This window comes from Rosa chinensis, chromosome 2 (genome assembly GCF_002994745.2).
Source record: "Rosa chinensis cultivar Old Blush chromosome 2, RchiOBHm-V2, whole genome shotgun sequence".
NCBI classification, from domain to species: Eukaryota; Viridiplantae; Streptophyta; class Magnoliopsida; order Rosales; family Rosaceae; genus Rosa; species Rosa chinensis.
This window is the reverse complement of record NC_037089.1, coordinates 26164052-26185919: the sequence shown is the minus strand read 5'-3', so window position 1 is coordinate 26185919 and position 21868 is coordinate 26164052. Positions and strand designations below refer to the sequence as shown.

Genomic DNA, 21868 nt, shown 5'->3' with positions numbered 1-21868 from the left:
CGGTCGACAAGTGGCGCCCATACCTTTTGGGTCATCACTTCACCATCAACACAGACCATCAGCCATTGCAACACATGTTAACCCAGAGAATCAGTACACCAGCACAGCATAAATGGGTTTCTAAGTTATTGGGCTATGATTATACAGTGCAATACCGGGCAGGCCATCTCAATACTGTACCTGATACTCTTTCACGCAAGCATGAGTTCCTCAGCATCCAGAGTGTCTCCTCCCCAATCTTCGACAGCATAGCCGCTATCTCTCGAGCTTGTCTAACTGACACAGAGGCTAGCGAGCTCATATCCACGTTGGAATCGGGTCAAGCTGTCAAAAAGGGCTTTCGTCTCCAAGATGGCAAACTTCTCTACAAAGACCGCATCTTTGTACCCCAGAGCTCGGATTGGCGCTGCAAGATACTACATGAATTCCACTCCACTCTCACAGCCGGCCACTCCGGGTTCCTTCGTACCTTCAAACGGTTATCTCGAAATTTTGCCTGGCCGGGGATGCGCCGTGATGTCAAGCGATATGTCGCCTCCTGTGATCAATGTCAACGCAACACTTATGAATCCATTCACCCACCCGGCTTACTGCAACCCCTTCCGGTGCCGGAAAACATATGGATGGATATCGCCATGGACTTCATTGATGGTCTTCCCCCCTCAGATGGCAAAACATCAATTCTAGTGGTGGTTGATCGTCTGTCCAAATACGGCCATTTCATCCCTGTGACCCATCCTTACTCCGCAATTCAGATCGCAGAAATATTCACGAGGGAGATTTTTAGACTTCATGGCATGCCCAAATCAATTGTGAGTGATCGTGATCGGATTTTCATCTCTCACTTCTGGGAACACTTCTTCAAATTGCAGGGCACGAAACTTTGTCGGAGTTCCGCCTATCACCCACAATCCGATGGGCAATCGGAAGTCCTCAATCGCACCCTCGAGCACTACCTCCGCTGTTTCATCCTGGACAAACCGTACAATTGGTCACATCTCCTTCATTGGGCTGAATGGTGGTACAATTCAACCTTCCACTCGGCCATAAGGATGACCCCATTCCAGGCTGTTTACGGTTACCCACCACCGTCGATCACACAGTACCTACCCGGCACCACCTCTAACAACGCGGTGAACGTGGCCTTGCAAGATCGTGATTCCTTGCTTCGTACACTCAAAGATCACCTGCATATGGCACAAAATCGGATGAAGCAACACTCTGATCAACACCGAACCGAGCGTGAATTTGAAGAGGGAGATTGGGTATTCCTCAAACTCCACCCTTATCGCCAGAAGTCCCTGGTGCGCCGCCCATCTCAGAAGCTCGCTCCACGCTTCTATGGCCCGTTCCAGATCGCTGCAAAGATTGGCCGCGTTGCCTACAAGCTCCATCTCCCTGCCAAGTGCAAACTGCACCCGATCTTTCATGTCTCTCTTCTTAAACGCAGGATTGGGGATAACGCGCCTGTGGCCACCACTCTACCTCAGTTTGACGACAATGGCATCATCGAGTGGACTCCAGAGAGGGTGTTGGATATGGCCATCTGCACTAAGAACAAAAGGACCATCACTAAGTGGCTCGTCGCTTGGACAGGTCTGCCTCTTGAGGATGCTACGTGGGAGGAGGCCCACTCGATTGTTCGCAAATTTCCTCACTTCCAAGCTTGAGGGCAAGCTCGTTCTCAGGTGGGGAGGACTTGTTGGGATCAAGCCCATACCTAACCCAATTAAGCACTAAAGCCCACTACCATATTAGGCATCAGACAACACCTGCATCTTAGTACAACAGTACCAGGTCACACAACTTGCATCTGCAATTCTGGAGATTGCCCCTTGCTCCTTGTATGCATTAGCTGCATCTTGTTCTCTTGCTAGTAGTGGCGGTCCTGTGCCACGTGTCCTCTTTCTGTTGTATTGGACACCCCTACATATGTATGCTACTGCTCAGTCGAGCCATCTATGCAATGAATCAAGTTTAATTCCTTTATTTCCCTTTCTGCTAATTATAGAACCCACCACTTTCCTTCAGTAATTTCTCTGCATCACTTCAATATCTTCATTTACGAAATTGCAGCTTGAGAGGTAACATCCCCAGTGATATTGGGAATTTGATGAGTACCTTGATAATTGTAAGCCTGGGAGACAATCAATTGAGCGGGCCAATTCCATGCTCAATGGGAAGACTACATAATCTTCAACGTTTGGGTATGTTTGATAACACATTGCAAGGATACATTCCAGATGAGCTTTGTCAACTAGAAAACTTATTTGATTTGGACTTGGGTAGGAATCAACTCTCTGGTTCTGTACCTTCTTGCTTGGGTAATCTGACAGCATTTAAACTTCTATCTTTACGGTCCAATTTGTTGAATTCCACAATACCATCTACCTTGTGGGGACTTTCAGATATCTTGCAACTAGACTTGTCATCCAATTCTCTAATTGGACCTCTATCAGGTGCTGTTGGTAATTTGAAAGTTGCTACAGACATAGATGTATCATACAACCAATTATCTGGGAGCGTACCAAGTAGCATTGGGAGTTTAGTGAGTTTGGTCAATCTCTCCTTAGCACATAACAATCTAGAAGGCCCTATTCCTAGTTCCTTTGTTACCTGTTTAAGCTTAGTACTGTTGGATTTATCTCAGAACAATCTCTCTGGAGTGATTCCAAAGTCTCTTGAAGCACTCTCATATCTCAAGTATCTGAATCTATCTTTCAACATACTCCAAGGAGAAATTCCAACCGGCGGTCCATTCAAAAACTTCTCTGCTGAATCATTTGTTTCAAACCGTGGACTTCGTGGTGCATCCCATTTCCAAGTTCCACCATGCAAAAGAAAAACTAGCATAGCTATCTTGAAGTATGTTATTCCGGGGATCTTGTCAGCAATGCTTCTAGCGACCTCCATGATTTGGTTGTTGATGTTGCGTAGAAAAAAGAATGTGAAAGCAGCCGCAAATTCTATCTTCACGCCTCAAGATTTCTGAAGAAGAGTTTCACACCAAGAGCTCCTAAGTGCGACAGATGGATTCAATGAAAGCAACTTACTTGGTACTGGGGGTTTTGGCTCAGTATATAAAGGAACATTGTCAGATGGGATGGACGTTGCGATAAAGGTTTTCAATTTGGAGTTGGAAGACGCATTTTCAAGTTTTGAGGTTGAATGTGAAATGCTAAGTAATGTTCGTCACCGAAATCTTGTCAAAGTCATCAGTGGTTGCAGTCAATTGGATTTCAAAGGTCTTATATTGAATTACATGCCTAATGGGAGCCTTGAGAAGTGGTTGTATTCTCAGAATTCTTCTTTGAACATAATGCAGAGGTTGGATATAATGATAGATGTTGCATCGGCATTGGAGTACCTTCATCATGGTTATGAAGTACCTATTGTCCATTGTGATTTGAAGCCAAGAAACATCCTACTAGATGATGATATGGTTGCACATGTTGCTGATTTTGGTATTGCAACACTTTTGGGTGGAGGAGATTCTATGACTCAAACCATGACCTTGGCCACAATTGGGTATATGGCTCCAGGTATTGTACTCTGTTAGTACTTTATCTTTCAATAATGTATGTGTTCCTTAATTATGAGTGTATTTTTATTTTATTTTTAAATCAAATTTTATATATGCAGAGTATGGAATGCAAGGAATAGTGACCAGAAGAGGTGATGTGTATAGTTTTGGTATTATAGTGATGGAAACATCCACAAGAAGGAAGCCAACTGATGAGATCTTCACTGGGGAAATGAGACTGAATCAATGGGTTGCAAATTTCCTAGTTGCAGATGCGATAGTTGAAGTTGTGGATGCTAGTTTACTTGGAAGCGAGGAGGCTCATGACTTCTTGAGCAAGAGGGACTGCTTATCATCCATTATGAGATTAGTTGTTGCTTGTTCTGCAGAATCACCGGAAGAGAGGATAAACATGCAAGAGGCTGTAGCCACACTTAAAACAATCAAGATCAAGTTTTCAAAGGACGCTGCAGCTGGAGGTGCGGTGTTGAAGCGTCGTCCTGTTTCGTAACCCCTTAATTATTGTGTCGATATATCTTGGCATGGCATTTGATTCAGTACGTAATTATGTAATTTTTTGGCTATGTGGTTCTGACTCAAGTTTGGTTAGTAATTCATTCTACTACTCTGTATTCAAAAATAACTTCCATCTAGCTCTTTCCACTTTGTAGTTTCTGTGTTTTTCTGCTTTGAGGCAAGCTGCTTAAATAAACCGAAGCACTACTATTTTCTCAAATTCTTCTATCTTTAAGTTCTTAATGTACTTATCATGGTAGAGTATGCCTAGGATTTATATGATGTGTCAGTATGTTGTACTCCAATCATTCTTATATTCCGTTGTTGTGTCACCTCAGCAATCTATTCATCTAATGCAGAGTATTCTTGATCATGATGTTTCATATATGAATTTAAGCTTGTTTAGGAAGCACTAGAATGTTTAGCTAGTTTGAGCTCCTCGTCTGATAATTTCAGTAATGGAAAACCAAAATTGCAACTTTCTCGATGGTGGGAAGATTGCAGAACAAGGACAGTAGATTCCAGAAACCATTAATGATCGAGAGGGAATCATAATAAATTAATGAAATTGTTGACTCCGTGAATATAATGCATGAAATTCTTGAGTATGCTGCTCATATCCTCTGCCAAATGTTCTGTTTTGTTTTAGAATTCAGTTGTGTATCAGGGGAATGACAATGTACAGTATATTTGAAATAGAAATTGTAATTAAGTTCCTGGAGTTTCCAAAGGATTATTTACCAATTTGTACTCTTTTCTTCTGTTTCTCATTGTAATTGATATTCAATAAAATTGACGTCTATTTCTCAAAAAACTTTGTTCTCTCCCTCCCTCCATTTGTACTCTTTGCTTCTGTTTCTCATTGTAATTGATATTCAATAAAATTGACGTCCATTTCTCAAAAAACTTTGTTCCCTCCCTCCCTCCCTCCATAATAACATGTACTCCAGTAAGACAACAAAGAAACTGAATCAGGATTCTGCTTAAGTTTTACCATTGAATTTCTATTATCCCACATGGAGAATGGTAATCTAAGAAAAAAAATGGAAAATCAGAACTGCATTCCATAGATGAAGGATTAATTGAAGAAACAAAATAAACGTAGAAACCTATCTAAATTGCATACTTGTCGAACCAATAACATAATCCTGCCGTGGTCAAAGAAAATTACAGATTGAAATATAAGCATCAACTAGTCTGGTCTCATCTAAGAGACAATAGCAAGGCCTTCCTAGTTTATAAACTACTAACAGTAGTGACGGATTCCCTACAAGCCCTTCTGGTCTCATCTGCCACATAATCAGAATAAATATCAATCTCATCTGACATTGTTTCATTAATCCAAAAGAACATAGTCAACGTAATTTCAACAGAAGAAAAGCATTAGTAACATTCAGTACCTTTTTCATCCCATTCAAACTACTGCGGCCACTTTCTCTGCAACCCCTTTTACAAGTTTCTGTGGAGAGTCACTCACAAGACTTCCAGTCTTCACATCTTTGGATTCCTCATACGCAGCTGCATGTATACCAAGTGCAGCACGACCAGATGGATCAGGGTTCTTGGACCATTCCGCATCCCACTCCACAGCTTTTGCTGTGCTGCATGCCACACTTGGACCACCGGGAACTGTCGATCTCGCAGCATTCTGTCCATAAATAGCAAATTGAACATACTCAGGTAAACAAACAATGATGCAATTCAGTCAACTGACATTGTAAGAGATGGAAGGAAAGGTGGCTCACCTTTGGAAAAAAAAATTCTCAAAGATAGTTCTATAGTATCCTTCTTTTGTGGTCGGAGTGTTTTCAGGGTAGACAAAGCTTGCATTCATCAGCATTGAATCTGTTACCGGTCCAGTCAGAAACAAAAATGAAAAATTATTAATTCTACGCAGTTAAGGAAGTAGCAAGCATCTCTAGTGTCTGCTTAGTTGAGTTGTTTAAAAAGTGCACCTCTCACTTAAAATGGTGAATATGAAATAATGTCATAAATTGGGTAAATTTATCGTGCTAATTTTGAGATGTTATGTTGCTAAATTCTTAATCTGGACCACAGTGTTCAACTAAAATCGATTTAACCACAGGTCCTGGTTGGGAGCATGGCAGCATTAGATATGAGACTAATTGGAAAGAGAGCATTTCTATCCAAAATGTAAATGCAAGCCAAAATTGCAGCATACTTGTTTGTTGGCGTGATCTTTCAAGCTGTCAATCCAGCTGTAACCGACACCATCACTAAACTGCTCCTTCTGCCTGTACAAGAAGTGCTATAACCCAAAAAGAAAAAGTGGAAATGTTGAAAATATATTAATTGGATGAATATATTTGCAAAAGTATCCAAGAAGGTGAAAATCTTCCAAGAAAAAATAAAAGAATATGCAAAACGAAATGGTTGGGCAAAAGTAAAAAGTAGCAACCTTTGGTAAATATGGTTTCTGATCATCATCAAATGCTTTGCGTAAGACCCACTTATCAATCCTCCCAAGATCAGGCCTGATCTGCACTTACAAATGCAAGTATTCAGATGTATGAATTTGATAATAACCTTCGCTTGTTATTAAATTTGGCACGAAAACAAGGCAATCCCAATAATGCCATTACAGCAATGAAGATATAATCTAATAAGACTAGGTATACCATAGACCATCCATTAGATTAGACATATCAGGATATGTCTGACACCTACAACTCAGCATAAAATGGATTCATAAATGACAGAATTCATAACACACATGAAAATGTCATGATGGATAAGAAAAATAACTTTTGTGAGGGAATGGGGAGAAAATAGTTGGATGTCTATATCTTTTAATAATAGGAAAAAATGTCCACATGTAGTAGATCATTCCATACAGTCGTAATAAGATATTCTTATCCCAACAGTCTTATAATGGGCAACCACTAAGCCAAATGTCAGTAGGCTTCAAATCACTACAATACATAAAATTGGAGGAAAAAAGAAAGCTTAATGATTGCTACCATTTTCCATTCTGGATCAGTGTTCATAGCAGTCTTGATGAATTCTTTGTCGAGAAATGGTACATGAGCCTCAACACCCCAAGCTGAAGTCGATTTGGTGGCCCTCAGACAGTTGTACAGATGAAGAGCTTTGATCTGTTGAATAGTTTCAGTAATAAAAATAAGTCATAATAGCCATCGATGGCAGTAAAATATAATCCAGTGACACTGCAAGTGCATAAACATATACCACAAAAACAAGAAAAGCAGAGAACAATCCAGAGATAGTGTGTATAATATACCTTCTGGTATGTTTCTTGGTGAAACTCCTCCTTGTTTGGTGGCTTGTGGAAATACAAGTAGCCACCAAAGATTTCATCTGAACCTTCTCCAGAAAGAACCATTTTTACTCCCAGAGATTTAATTTTACGAGACATAAGAAACATTGGAATGCTGGCTATGATAGTGGTCACATCATATGTCTCGATATGGTAGATAACTTCTTCAAGCGCCTCTATGCCTTCATGAGATATCAAAGCAAAGAAACAAATAATTTCTTGGAATTAATATACATCCAGGCCTTTGTCTGGGATTACTGATGTAGAAAAAAAAATTGATGAAAAGCAAGACAATGAGATAATTGGAAAAGAGAGAGAAGACTTCAAAGAAGAAGTAGAATGAGTGGGAGCCAGAAAATCAGGGTGAACACAATTTGTATTTCCAATCACCAATCAATATGAATAGTCTGAATCCTACTTCAAGCAATCCCTAGATATTTAGTAAGGTAAAATTAAAACTGCATATATAAGAAAACCTAATTTCCACCCTTGAGCCTTATATATTACCTGAACAGTAAAGTGAAACTCGTGATGATGAGTTCCAAGATAATCTGCAACTTCTCTTGCTGCTTTCAAATCTGGAGAACCCTGAAGATTGAAAATGCAAGGCATTTAAAAGTATCAGAAAGAAAATAACTTGGTTAAAAATTGACTACAAGAAAGTACATCTAAACCTTTCTGGTTCCAAAGTTTGCATTGGAAAGGCTATTGAGCACTGACACCAAGAACCTTTCCCTTGACCTTTAAACATACCAAATTAACAACTTTTTGTCACACTTCTATGCAATTAGGCCTAAACAACAAGAATCCAGCCATGGTTAAAATGGATTTAGGTTGTCTACCAAGTTTATGAACAGACATTTCTTGTTTATAAAATGAAAAAATGATGTAGGTAGCATTTTCTAAGCACTTTTGGGGAAAAAATATAGAGGGGAAGAGAAGAGGACTGAGAAGACACCATTATGGTAATATAAAAGAGCACTACATTTGATAAAGCGTCAGATTTGGTTGTCGAAAATGATAAGTATAGTTACCTCCAATCCAACGCAAAAGGTATGTAACTGTGACCCCCACTGACGTGCAGCTTCTGATTTGGTAAAATAACGACAAGCCACAGCAGCAACGAGTGATGAGTCCAACCCTCCAGACAAAAGAACACCGAATGGTACATCTGTCATAAGTCTCTTTAACACAGCCTACAAGATTAGGAAGACGAAAAAATGTAAGGAAATGTATGAAGCTAATAGCGACAGTGGAATGAGGCACGGAGGCAAATTTAAATCTCTCTTAACAAATCACGTATCTGATGATCATTCATAGGTTCGATCAAAAAAGCTAAGTTGATATCTATATCTTTTGCATTAGACATCATTACTATAAAGCAATAGTTAAACTGCTATGCTAATATTATGATATAAAGTGGGCAGAAAGAAAGGATGTACATTATGCAAATTTTCAATAGTTATAACTTATAACAGACATAAAATATGAATGAGGGAAAAAGATAAAAGTGGGATGTATCTTCCAATCTAATTACTAATATATATCAGAAGCCGTTTCTCAAGAGAAGTCAAAATGACCTTTCTTTGAAATAACATATTCATTTCAATTTTAAGCCAATTCACCAACTCTTCCATGGGTTCTGCTATTATCTAGTAACTATGCATATTTACCAAATTAAAGTTAATGAGATAATTAGCCTCCAAATGCAGATGTAAGATTGCCCGTTCTACAGACTCTGTACTGAGCATATACACATGTTTAAGTCGCAAAGATATCTTTCGCTAACCGTAGAAGTGGGACTATAGAGTATATCAAACCCCGATCTCACCCATATACAACCAAAAAAACGAAAAATGACAAAACAAAACAAAAACCAATCTCAAGTGCTCCTCAACAAAGTTCCAATCAAGGAAGTTCCTCAAGTCAGACCCAACTAGCAGAGCTGAACACCAAGTAAATAACTCCCAACACTAATATCGGCAGAGAAAAAACTGGCATCACTCAACCTTTCCTTTTTAAGATTTCCTTTCAATACCAGGATCCACACAAAGAACCAAATATAACAACAAGGTTTTGGTAAACAAAAGGAATGATCTACATAGTAGTCTGAGTAAGTTCATAAAGTCTCACCCAACTAGCAGAGTTCCACACCAACCAAATAACTCCCAAGTCCCAACACTAATATTAGCAGAGAAAAAAGTGGCATCAACCTATCCTTTCTATGATTTCCTTTCAATGCCAGGATCCACACAAAGAACCAGATATAACAACAAGGGTTTTGGTAAACAAAAGGAATGATCTACAAAGTAGTCTCAGCAACACAGTTCTCAAAACAAAATTGCAAGAATGGAGTTTAATTTCTTACGTGATGGCTGCAACTAATTGATAAAGAGTGGGAACATATACAAAACACAAAAAGAAGAGAAGTAGGATTGTAAGTGGTACACATCAATGCATACCTTCTCAAAAGCCTCACGTAAAACAATGGGATCATAAGGAGTCGATGGTATCTTCTCCAACAACCATTGTGGATTGTACCACCTTCTCAGCCCTCCTGCACACATAAAATTGTAAATAAATATGTACTTAAGGCAGACAAAGTTGAAATTTTATAAATTCAGCTACGGTGAACTAAGAAGAGGCATCTTGAAAGTTATTAGTTAGCCAAATGAATATACAAAAAGAAAGAAACTTCTGACTCAGACTCAAGAGTTTTCTGATTTACACTTACAGATACAAAGTCTTTCTAGTGATATCAAACAAAAATATATATTTCCTTATAAAGCATGTCCAAACCCCCGAGTATAAAATGTATAACAAAGTTTGCTAAAATGTTTTTGTTTCTTCAAGTGAAATAATAGAAGCATTTGTTCCTCTGCTTCTGTATCGCTATCAAATGGGCAAAAACATCATAATAAGAAGTATGCTGATATTAGAAGATTTATATTAAAACTTTTACTGACTAAAAGGCTGTTAGTTGATTCATGAACCCAAATCGTTGTTAGTAACTGGAGCTCAGCTCAACTTACCTTGTTTGCTAGAGTATAAATGCCCAGGAGGAAAAGATATGAATCTTTCACAATTATCACTTATACATTTCATTTCTGAAGCAAACCAAATTGATCCTGCAAAGAAAATATAAAACAGCTTAAAAATGTGCGAGATAATTAAAGCTTCAACATATCTAATGATCAACGGTAGTAAGTTAAGTATATAAGCCAAACCAATATCGAAAACCTATTTTAAACTCTGAACTCTGCTCGGCTTAGTAAAAGCCTCAGAAGGAGAAGTTTATTAGCATCAAAGTTAATCAACAGTTACAAATTTATACTTGCTAACTCGATCTAAAACCAGCTGCCACTAGCACATGAATCAAACTAATTATACAGCATTACAGAGCTCAGAACCCACAGCTCAAAAACTCAAGCTAATTCAGTTATCCCATTCTATTAATTTGGTAACGATAGCTAAGCTCATTTGGCATCATCTCCCAATTCTAGCTAAGCAAACTGTAAATTTCATCTTTTGCCCAATAGAATACAAAACTAATCTTCATCCGAATCAAAGTTTCAGAATGCAAAGCTGAAAGAGAGTACCGTGACAATGACGGTCTTGTCCTCGTTGTAGAGCGGCTGATCTCCTGAGGCAGGGTCCACAATAGCCAATCGCTTGGCCCCTGAGAGTTGTCTCTCTTGAAAGGTTGAAAAAATGTGAATGCCCCCTCTCTTCCTGAAGTTCAAATCTTCAAATGGCATGAAGTTCAAAGCTCCGGTCTTCAAATGTCCTTTACTAAGAGAGAAGGTTCCCCCCCGAGAAGCGAACACTGTCTCTCATTCAAAGGGAAGGTGGGTCTTCACAGATGGGCAAACACGCCACCACCATCCTTGCTTCGTGTTCTGAAGACTCATGGCCTCCCTTGCCCGCCGTCAGGTTCGAACTAGGAGGAGAGACTGAACTCCTTGTTTCATCAGTTTGTACTTTGGGCCTTGTTCTTGGGCTCTTTGGGCTTGTCCCTTAATGAATTTCTTCATCCAAAAAAAAAAAACAGAGAGAAGGTTCCCCAATGATATTATTTCCAAATCACCAACATTCTCAGTTCTAATGGTAACACATTGCTCCTAAATTTGATTTTGGCAATGGTTTTAAAAGTACGGCTTAACAGAATGTTGCCATGATTTATTGTTTTAACTTGGACCTGTACCTATGAATTCCTTTCATTTGCTTAAATTGACCAGGTTTCATGTTCCCTCAAATAAGATGATGCACTTCTAATTAGCTTTTAATTATCTACGTGCAATCTTGCAGCAACCCATCAATGGGGAGGAATCACTACACATATAACAAAATGTCTGAATATTATGTGCGAGATTCTTGAGGAATATGCAAATCTTGGAATTTCTATGGTTGATCATTGTTGATTGCTACTTGTTGTTGTTAGAACAGTGAAGAGTTAGAGGATGCTGGAATTTGATGTTGCTGCTGTCTTTTATTTTGCCTGAACTGCATACTGGTTAGGGACCCTACTAGTTATATGTCTTCAAGCCCATGTTGTGTGCTAGTTTGATAACATTCTTGGTCCTGCCATAAAAGCTTAAGCATGATGATCTAATGGTTGCAATCTCAATTTCCATAAGAAAGCCAGACTATAGATTCAACTTAGTTTTGTTTGTCATACATTAAAATGAAAATCAGAGTTGCATACAACATCATAGATAGGTTTTGAATCCATGTAGACGTACTTTAGAATTTGTCATAGATAATTTCAAGCACAGTAAAACAAGTCTAATATCTCTTCATTCAATTGCTGCATCTCTAATCAGACTCGCACACTCCTCGTTTATCTAACATAAGAAAGATATGCAACGGAAGGATAGTAAATGTATCGCCATACTCTATAAAAATTTGTAAGAATCAAGAAGTGCATTTCGTGATAGTTGACCAATTCTTAATCCAGGAAAAAAAAATGTAGTACTTTTAACCAAAAATGTGCCTTTTTTTATTTTGTTAAATGGAGAGCTAAAATCCTGAAAACATGGTCATCTAAGGAGAGTCTTCTCTGTGACTGATCGACAAAGGAGAGCACTCAAGTCTGCTTTAATGGGTCCATTTGTTGGTCAAGCCTTTGAGCTTGTCTTTCACGTCTACTTTAATGGATCCATTTATTGGTCAAGTCTTTGAACTTGTCTTTCACGTCTACTTTAATGGGTCCATTTGTTGGTAAGGTCTTTGAGCTTGTCTTTCTAGCATTTCCCTCTCTACAAAAATGAAGTTTAGCTACTATGAACCTTCTCTTGGATTCACGATTCCATCCTTTAACAATTTGACCCACACATTTTCTTGTCAATCATAATTATCTGTGTACTAGTCAAGTCTTTGGACGTGTTGTGAGTTTGCATATGTTGATCGAAAAGTAAGTGGAGACAAGTAACCGTACCTCTGTGAATTAGTAGCGTGTTTATATATATTGAACTATCGCCAGCCAGTTTCTCTTGTAATTCTCCTCAGTGAACAAGTCCACACACTTTGCATATCCATTATTCAAATAATGGAAAGAGTTACTTGGTTCTTCCTATTCTCTAAATTACATTCCCCTCATCATAAAAGGTGTATGAAAAAATTGTCTAAAATATTACTAAGAACAATAAGATCTACTATGCCAAATAGAATAGATTGAAGTTGATAAAATAAACAATACATACAAAAGGGGTTGGGTCTTTGCTTTTTAGTTTTGTCATGTTCCATTCTTACATGTAATAAAATACATCGAAAGGTTCAAAAACTCAATCCCTCTCCTGCTTAAGAAAAAAATGATTAAATAATGTTTACTCCTTATACTTATAGGATGAATTCGTTTCAGTCCCTGATGTTCTAATTTCACCTAAAAAGTCCCTGAACTCTCAATTTCTTCCCAATTGGTTTCTGCCGTCAAAATTTTCTGTTAAAGTTGCCGAAAATGTTTATTATGCCCTCACTTACTTTGTTTTTTTTAATTTATTTTTTCTCTCTCTTTTATTTCTTTTTTCATTTCACCTCTTGAAGGTCTGTGGATTGGAACCATCTTGATGAGGAGATGAACAGAAGGAGGCGAGACAGCCGGAATAAGAAGAATAAGAAGAGGTAAAAAGAAAAAAGAAAAAAAAAGAGAGAGGAAGAGATATATATATATATATATATATATATATATATTAAGTAAATGAGGGTATAATATACTTTTTAGGGGAAGATAACGGAGTTTTTGACTGATGCTTGACGACAGGGACCAATTGGAGGAAATTGAGAGTTCAGAGACTTTTTAGGTGAAATTTGAAGGTCAAGGACTGAAACAATGAAACCCTATAAGTATAGGAAGTAAGCAGTATTTAACCCTAAAAAAAATGTAATAAATTTTCTTTTTCTATTATATTAATTAAATTGGTCTTATAATTAGTATAGGTTTAATATGTTTCTGGACAATTAGTATAGGCTAGTACAAGTACAAGCCTGGACAATTAGTATAGGCTATGTTTCTGGCCTTGATGTTTTTGGCCTTAGTTTAGGCAAATGCAGGTGGCATTGATAGACAAGTACAATATCTTTTTGGCCTTTATATATGTGTAAGCAGGCTGATCAAGGATATGTAGTGCTCCGATGATGAATTGGCTTTTCTGTTTAATCAATGGATGTGAATTGGATGTTAGTCAATGGATATGTAGTGCACAAAATGTATGTCATGTCACACTCTCTCAGACCACTGCATTACCAATAAAAACTGTTTTCTAACAATTCTCCAACAATGGGATGTCATAAAATGAAATTAAAAAACTGTTGTCTGAATGTCCTAACTACAATACATTTGAAAAGCTTACAATTGCCCAACTATGAATAACACAACAACAAAATAGGATGATAAGTTGTTTAAAGTGGAAGAGGACCACAGTGAATAGGCAAACCACTATTGTATGAAACAAAGAACTCCAACAGAATTTTGACATATTCAATTGACTAACTTGATTAACTAGTACAAAATATTGGAAAGACCATTGTTGGAGTTAGAATAGTACGACAGGAAGTCCAAGATTTTGAGATAATTATATACTATCAAACACAAATAAACAATGCTTTCTCCAAAGTTCTGTTGTTTTTCTCCAATTCACACAACAACAAATCTCAAAATGATGATGTAGAACATTCAAAGGGACAACAGTTTTTACGAAAAACATCTTGTCGAACTTTGCTTCAAAAGTTACTTTTATTGAGACCGCTGCCAACTTAATACAACTTGCACAACGGAGGTGATACATTTTGATGTTGTCCTTTCTGGTATTCAGACAACATGCATGTTAATTCTGGCGCTTGTCTAAATTAGAATCAGACAACAATTTCGCATTGTCGTCTGATACCCTGCATCAGACTGCAGGAGTATTAACAACAGCAAATTGGGCTATAAGATGACAGTGAAAAACTGTCGTCTGATTTGTTTTTTGGCATAGTGTATTGTCCATGTCGAAGATGCTTTGGAGGCCAATATAGGGGAGACGAAGTATCTTGATGGACTAGTTTCTTCATGAAGAGGTGACACCTTGACATTGACGATTCACACAAAAAAAAATTGCTAGTTAACCTTCAACGTACATTATAGAAAACAAAGAATTCTCACGATTCATTCGTATGGGGGCATAAGCTTTCCCAGTTGGTTAGCAAATTATTCTTTCCAGTTGGTTTATCTTCAACTTTCCAATTTGCATTAGTTCTTGCTTTTTGCCACCACTGGAGCAGCCACTCTTCCTCCGGGATCTCCATGTTATCTAGGTAAATGGTGTAATTTCAATAGGTCGTGAGTTTTACGGTGAAGATACATGTGTCATTACGCCATTTAGACATATGAAATTTCAATAGGCCGTGAGTTTTACGGCTAAATGGAGAGTCTTCTCTGCAATTGATGGACAAAGGAGAGCTCTCAAGTCTACTTTGATGGATCCATTTGTTGTTCAAGTCTTTGAGCTTGTCTTTCACGCATTTCCACCACTCTCTCCAAAAATGAAGTTTAGCTATTGTGATCCTTCTCTTGGATTGATGATTCCATCCTTTAACAATTTGATCCACACATTTCCTTGTCAATCTTCTCATGGATTGATTAATCCATCCATTAACATTTTGATCCACATATTTCCTTGTCAATCATATTTGTCTATGTACTAGTCAAGTCTATGGACGTGCTGTGAGTTTGCATATGTGATTGAAAATTAAGCGGAGACCTATAACCTCTCTGAATTAGTATATATATTGAACTATCTCTAGCTAGTTCCTCTTGCAACTCTCCTCAGTGAACAATTCCACATACTTTGCATATCCATTATTCAAACAATGGAGAGAGTTACTTGGTTCTTCCTGATATACTTGATCTGTTGTGAGGCGGCTAGCTGCTTAACTACGGTAGCACAAACCAACCTTAACATCACCACAGACCGGTCTGCTCTTCTTGCTTTCAAAGCCTGTATCACCAATGACCCTAGAAACATAGTCTTCACTAACTGGTCAACCACAACCCCTGTTTGTAATTGGGTTGGAGTCACTTGTGGTGAACGCCATCATCGAGTCGCAGACTTGAACCTCTCTTACTTTGGTCTCACAGGCACCATTCCTCCGGAGTTAGGAAACTTATCATTTCTTGTTAATATGGACTTCAGCAATAACAGTTTCCATGGTATATTGCCTAAGGAATTGGCTTGCTTGCGTCGGTTGAAGTTTATCAGCTTGGGAAACAACAAGTTCGTGAGTGTCATTCCGTCATGGTTTGGGTCCTTATTCAAACTTCAAGTATTCAGTTTGTTTGGTAATCAATTTTCAGGTTCCATACCAGCTACAATCTTCAACTTATCTACTCTGCGAATAATTGATCTGAGTTATAACCAACTCTCAGGTATGAACTAAAACTATCTGTCACCAACAAGTTCATGGGAGTCATTCCATCATGGTTTGGGTCCTTATTCAAACTTCAAGTATTCAGTTTGTTTGGTAATCAATTTTCAGGTTCCATACCAGCTACAATCTTCAACTTATCTGCTCTGTAAATAATTGATCTGAGTGATAACCAACTCTCAGGTATGAACTAAAACTATCTGTCACCAACAAGTTCATGGGAGTCATTCCATCATGGTTTGGCTCCTTATTCAAACTTCAAGTATTCAGTTTGTTTGGTAATCAATTTTCAGGTTCCATACCAGCTACAATCTTCAACTTATCTGCTCTGCAAATAATTGATCTGAGTTATAACCAACTCTCAGGTATGAACTAAACTATCTGTCACCAACAAGTTCATGGGAGTCATTCCATCATGGTTTGGCTCCTTATTCAAACTTCAAGTATTCAGTTTGTTTAGTAATCAATTTTCAGGTTCCATACAGCTACAATCTTCAACTTATCTGCTCTCCAAATAATTGATCCGAGTTATAACCAACTCTCATGTATGAACTAAAACTATCTATGACCAAATTATTTGGAACCCTAATCTATTAACACCTTAATTAGCTAGCATGTTAAGGTATAATATACGATATTTTTTTAAGTAATAATTATTGCACAGCAAGAGCAATTGGAGACCTAACAATGTTATAGGAGATATACCTTTATTGTAACAATTTCGTAGGTAGGTCACAAATCGGTTTTCTAGGATTAGCTAAAGAGAAAATAATTGTGCATATGCCCAATACTTGAAACTTCAATCAAACATCTTGTATGGAGATGATCAACTATAATATATGATTGTTAGTTCTTAAGAAATACCAAATGAGATTGGCGCTTTAGATCACCTGGAGAAGTTGTCAGTGAACTTCAACGCCTTAATTAAAAGGAGTAATCTTATAGCTGTCTTCAACATGTCTCCTTTGATTATTTTGAGTCTACATGAAAACAGCTTGACTAGAAGTCTTCTGGACAATATATGTCAACATCTTCAGAACATTCAAAAGTTGGATTTTTCTTACCACTAGCTTGACAATCCACTTCCATCCAAATGGTCGCAATGTAAACCACTCTTTTTTATTATATAGCATACCCATTAATATTCATCACTTAACCCAGATAAAAACGATTGATATTAGCACGAACTATTTGACAGGTATTCGTAAAGTTAGTTGCATATTTTTAATAATCATCTTATTTTGTTCTTATATATCATGATTTGTTCCCAAGTAACCAATGTGTGGTAATGATTAGAAGTTTTCTCAATTATATATGATTGACACCCTAGCTTGTTAAGGTAAAAGGAGATCGATATCTAATAAATAGTTATTAACAGGTAGAATATCCAGAGAAATCGGGAACCTAACAATGTTGACGGAGATCTACCTTGATAGCAATAATTTTGAAGATATGACTTCCATCAATTTTGTTGATTAAAATGGATATTTAGTTACCTTGCGTGTCCCATATTTAAATTTTGTTTATTCTTGTTGAATAGCACGAAGTATATCATATCTCTTATATCAGTTGGAATGTATGTTGATTTTTCAGAAATTCCAAATGCGATTGGCACTTTGAATCATCTGGAAGAATTGTTTGTTCAAAACAATGCCTTAAAAGGGCCTATCCCTATGACTATCTTCAACATGTCATCTTTGACTATTGTAGCTTTCCATGAAAACAACTTGAGTGGTAGACTTCCTGACAATATTTGTCAAAATCTTTCGAATATTCAAGAGTTGTATTTGGATGAAAATCAGTTTAATGGTCCACTTCCATCCAAGTTATGGCAATGCAAACAACTTCTTACTTTAAACTTGGCGGCTAACAGCTTGACAGGTATTCATAATATCAATTGCATATATTTAATCACTTAATATTTTTATAAACCGGTTCAGCAAATCAATTCAAAATATATATTGTCCCTAGCTATAATGATTTAGACACATTTGTAACCGTTTTACATTTGTGTACTGTAGTAATCATTCTACATTTGACAAAATTTATAAAGCAACGTTACTAATTTCCTAATTGAATTTTATAACTATTTATTTTCTCTTCTCCCCCTATTTTTTCTCTCTCAATTTTATCTCTCTCCTCACTTTCCATGTTCAGAAAAAGAAAAGCAAGAAATAAAAAAAAAATATTAAAAAAAATTTCTCACGTGGTTTTTCTAGTATATGGAATAATGCCCTGGCATTGACATAACTGTTGCAGGTTCCATACCATATGAGATTGGTTATCTTCCAAATTTAGAGATATTGGGGCTCGGTGAGAATAATCTAAATGGCCATATCCCATCCTCAATCTTCAATATCTCCACAATAACAGTATTAGATCTGGGAGGTAATCAGCTTTCAGGTAGTCTCCCAACAGACATAGGCCTTGCGTTTCCAAAACTAGACCTGTTTTATGCAGGAGCGAATCACCTCAGTGGAGTAATCCCTAAATCCATCTCCAATGCTTCTGAGCTTCGGTTTCTATACCTGGGAGGTAACTCTTTTTCTGGATATATTCCAACCACTCTGTGCCTCTTGACAAACCTTAAAGAGCTCAGATTGTACGAGAATAATTTGACCATTGATACCTCTACTCCAGAACTTAATATTTTTTCTTGTCTGCCAAATCTTAGAAATTTGGGGTATTTATCCTTCCAAGACAATCCATTAAATGCGAAGCTTTCGATTTCCTTCAGTAATTTCTCTGCATCACTTCAAAATCTTTATTTAGGAAATTGCAGATTCAGAGGTAACATCCCCAGTGATATTGGGAATTTGAGTAGCTTGATACTTTTAGCCCTCAGCCACAATCAATTGAGCGGGCCAATTCCAAGCTCAATGGGAAGACTGCATAATCTTCAAGGTTTGTATATGCATGATAACACATTGCAAGGACACATTCCAGATGAGCTTTGTAAACTAGAAGACTTATTTGAATTGGACTTGGGTGGGAATCAACTCTCTGGTTCTGTACCTTCCTGCTTGGGTAATCTAACAGCATCTCTAGGAAATCTATACTTGAAGTCCAATTTGTTGAATTCCACAATACCATCTACCTTGTGGGGACTTACAGATATCTTGCAACTAGACTTGTCATCCAATTCTCTAATTGGACCTCTATCAGATGCTGTTGGTAATTTGAAAGTTGCTGTATACATAAATGTATCATACAACCAATTATCTGGGACCGTACCAAGTAGCATTGGGAGTTTAGTGAGTTTGGTCAATCTCTCCTTAGCACATAACAATCTAGAAGGCCCTATTCCTAGTTCCTTTGCTACCTGCTTAAGCTTAGAACTGTTGGATTTATCTCGAAATAGTTTCACTGGAGTGATTCCAAAGTCTCTAGAAGCACTCTCATATCTCAAGCATCTGAATTTGTCTTTCAACAAACTCCAAGGAGAAATTCCAAGTGGCGGTCCTTTCAAAAACTTCTCTGTTGAATCATTTATTTCCAACCGTGGACTCTGTGGTGCATCCCAATTTGAAGTTCCACCATGCAAGAGAAAAACTAGTATGTCTATCTTGAAATATGTTATTCCGGGGATCTTGTCAGCAATGCTTCTAGCGACCTCCATATTTTGGATGCTGATGTTACGCAGAAAAAAGAATGTGAAAGCTGCAACACACACTATCTTGGCACCTCAAGTTCTCTGGAGAAGAGTTTCATACCAAGAGCTCCTATGTGCGACAGATGGATTCAATGAAAATAACTTACTTGGTACTGGTGGTTTTGGCTCAGTATATAAAGGAACATTGTCAGATGGGATAGAGGTTGCGATAAAGGCTTTCAATTTGGAGTTAGAAGGGGCATTTACAAGTTTTGAGGTTGAATGTGAAGTGCTAAGTAATGTTCGTCACCGAAATCTTGTCAAAGTCATCAGTTGCTGCAGTCAAATTGATTTCAAAGGTCTTGTATTGAATTACATGCCTAATGGGAGCCTTGAGAAGTGGTTTTATTCTCAGAATTCTTCTTTCCACATAATGCAAAGGTTGGATATAATGATAGATGTTGCATCGGCATTAGAGTACCTTCATCATGGTTATGAAGTACCTATTGTCCATTGTGATTTGAAGCCAAGCAACATCCTACTAGATGATGATATGGTTGCACATGTTGCTGATTTTGGTATTGCGAGACTTCTGGGTGGAGGAGATTCTATGACTCAAACCATGACCTTGGCCACAATTGGGTATATGGCTCCAGGTGTTGTACTCTGTTAGTACCTTATCTTTCAATAATGTATGTGTTCCTTAATTATGAGTGTATTTTTATTTTCATTTTTTTAAAATCAAATTTTATATATGCAGAGTATGGAATGCAAGGAATAGTGACCAGAAGAGGTGATGTGTATAGTTTTGGTATTGTAGTGATGGAAACATTCACAAGAAGGAAGCCAACCGATGAGATCTTCGCTGGGGAAATGAGACTAAATCAATGGGTCGCAAATTTCCTAGTTGCAGATGCGATAGTTGAAGTTGTGGATGCTAGTTTACTTGGAAGCGAGGAGGCTCATGACTTCGTGAGCAAGAGGGACTGCTTATCATCCATTATGAGATTAGCTGTTGCTTGTTCGGCAGAATCACCGGAAGAGAGGATAAACATGCAAGAGGCTGTAGCCATGCTTAAAACAATCAAGATCAAGTTTTCAAAGGACTCTGCTGCAAGAGGTGTGGTGGTGAACCATCGTCCTGTTTCGTAACCCCTTAACTAATGTGTCGATATATCTTGGCATGGCATTTGATTCCGTACGTAATTATGTAATTGTTTGGCAATGTGGTTCTGACTCAAGTTTGGTTGGTAATTCACTCTGCTACTCTGTATTCAAAAATAACTTCCATCTAGCTCTTTCCACTTTGTAGTTTCTGTGTTTTTCTGCTTTGAGGCTAGCTGCTTAAATAAACCGAAGCATTACTATTTTCTCAAATTCTTCTATCTTTAAGTTTTTAATGTACTTATCATGGTAGAGTATGCCTAGGATTTATATGAGGTGTCAGTATGCTGTACTCCAATCATTCTTATGTTCCGTTGTTGTGTCACCTCAGCAATCTATTCATGTAATGCAGCGTATTCTTGATCATGATGTTTCACATATGAATTTAAGCTTGTTTAGGAAGCACTAGAATGTTTAGCTAGTTTAAGCTCCTCGTCTGATAATCTCAGTAATGGAAAATTTTGAACTTTCTCGATTTTGGGAAGATTGCAATTTCTTCTGTAATGCAGAACAAAGGACAGTAGATACCAGAAACCATTAATGAGAGGGAATCATAATAAATTAATGAAAATGTTGACTTCGGGAATATAATGCATGAAATTCTTGAGTATGCTAAATCTTGTTGTTTTGTTCCGAGTGCAATGGGAACGAAGCTGCTCACATCCTCTGCCAAATGTTTTGTTTTGTTTTTGAATTCAGTTGTGCAGCAGGGGAATCACAATGTACATAGCACTTGTACATTGTAATTATAAGTTCCTGAGATTATTTACCAAAGTATTATTTACCAATTTCTACTCTTTGCTTCTGTTTCTCATTGTAATTAATATTCAATAAAATTGACGTCCATTCCTCAAAAAACTCTGTACTCTTTCTT

At 37.5% G+C, this 21868-nt stretch overlaps 3 protein-coding genes and 1 pseudogene across 3 annotated transcripts; 3 read left to right on the top strand and 1 right to left on the bottom strand.

The window, feature by feature from the left end:
• The first annotated feature begins 2176 nt into the window (after positions 1-2176).
• LOC121051210 (LRR receptor-like serine/threonine-protein kinase FLS2) lies at positions 2177-3129 on the top strand. Its single transcript, XM_040513330.1, has one exon. The coding sequence runs from the start codon at positions 2177-2179 to the stop codon at positions 2990-2992; it is 816 nt and encodes a 271-aa protein (XP_040369264.1). The 3' UTR covers positions 2993-3129.
• On the top strand, positions 2993-4353 carry LOC121051209 (receptor kinase-like protein Xa21; the record flags this gene model as incomplete). Its single annotated transcript, XM_040513329.1, has 2 exons — positions 2993-3542; positions 3643-4353. Coding segments are annotated over 2 exons (942 nt in total), but the record flags the coding sequence as incomplete, so codon positions are not given.
• Positions 4354-5135: 782 nt separating this feature from the next.
• On the bottom strand, positions 5136-15119 carry LOC112185768 (annotated as a pseudogene).
• Positions 15120-15995: 876 nt separating this feature from the next.
• Positions 15996-21207, top strand: LOC112184002 (LRR receptor-like serine/threonine-protein kinase EFR). The gene is made up of 6 exons (XM_024322310.1): positions 15996-16111; positions 16240-16293; positions 16422-16603; positions 17832-18119; positions 18498-20486; positions 20591-21207. The coding sequence occupies exons 1-6, from the start codon at positions 15996-15998 to the stop codon at positions 20980-20982; spliced, it is 3021 nt and encodes a 1006-aa protein (XP_024178078.1). The 3' UTR covers positions 20983-21207.
• The last annotated feature ends 661 nt before the right edge of the window (positions 21208-21868 follow it).

Coding starts and splice junctions, on each gene's coding strand:
- LOC112184002 (XM_024322310.1), top strand. CDS start 15,996: ATGGACTTCAGCAATAACAGTTTCCATGGTATATTGCCTAAGGAATTG. Junction 16,294..16,421: donor ATGGGAGTCATTCCATCATG/GTTTGGGTCCTT, acceptor ACCAACTCTCAG/GTATGAACTAAAACTATCTG. Junction 20,487..20,590: donor AATTGGGTATATGGCTCCAG/GTGTTGTACTCT, acceptor TTATATATGCAG/AGTATGGAATGCAAGGAATA.
- LOC121051210 (XM_040513330.1), top strand. CDS start 2,177: ATGGGAAGACTACATAATCTTCAACGTTTGGGTATGTTTGATAACACA.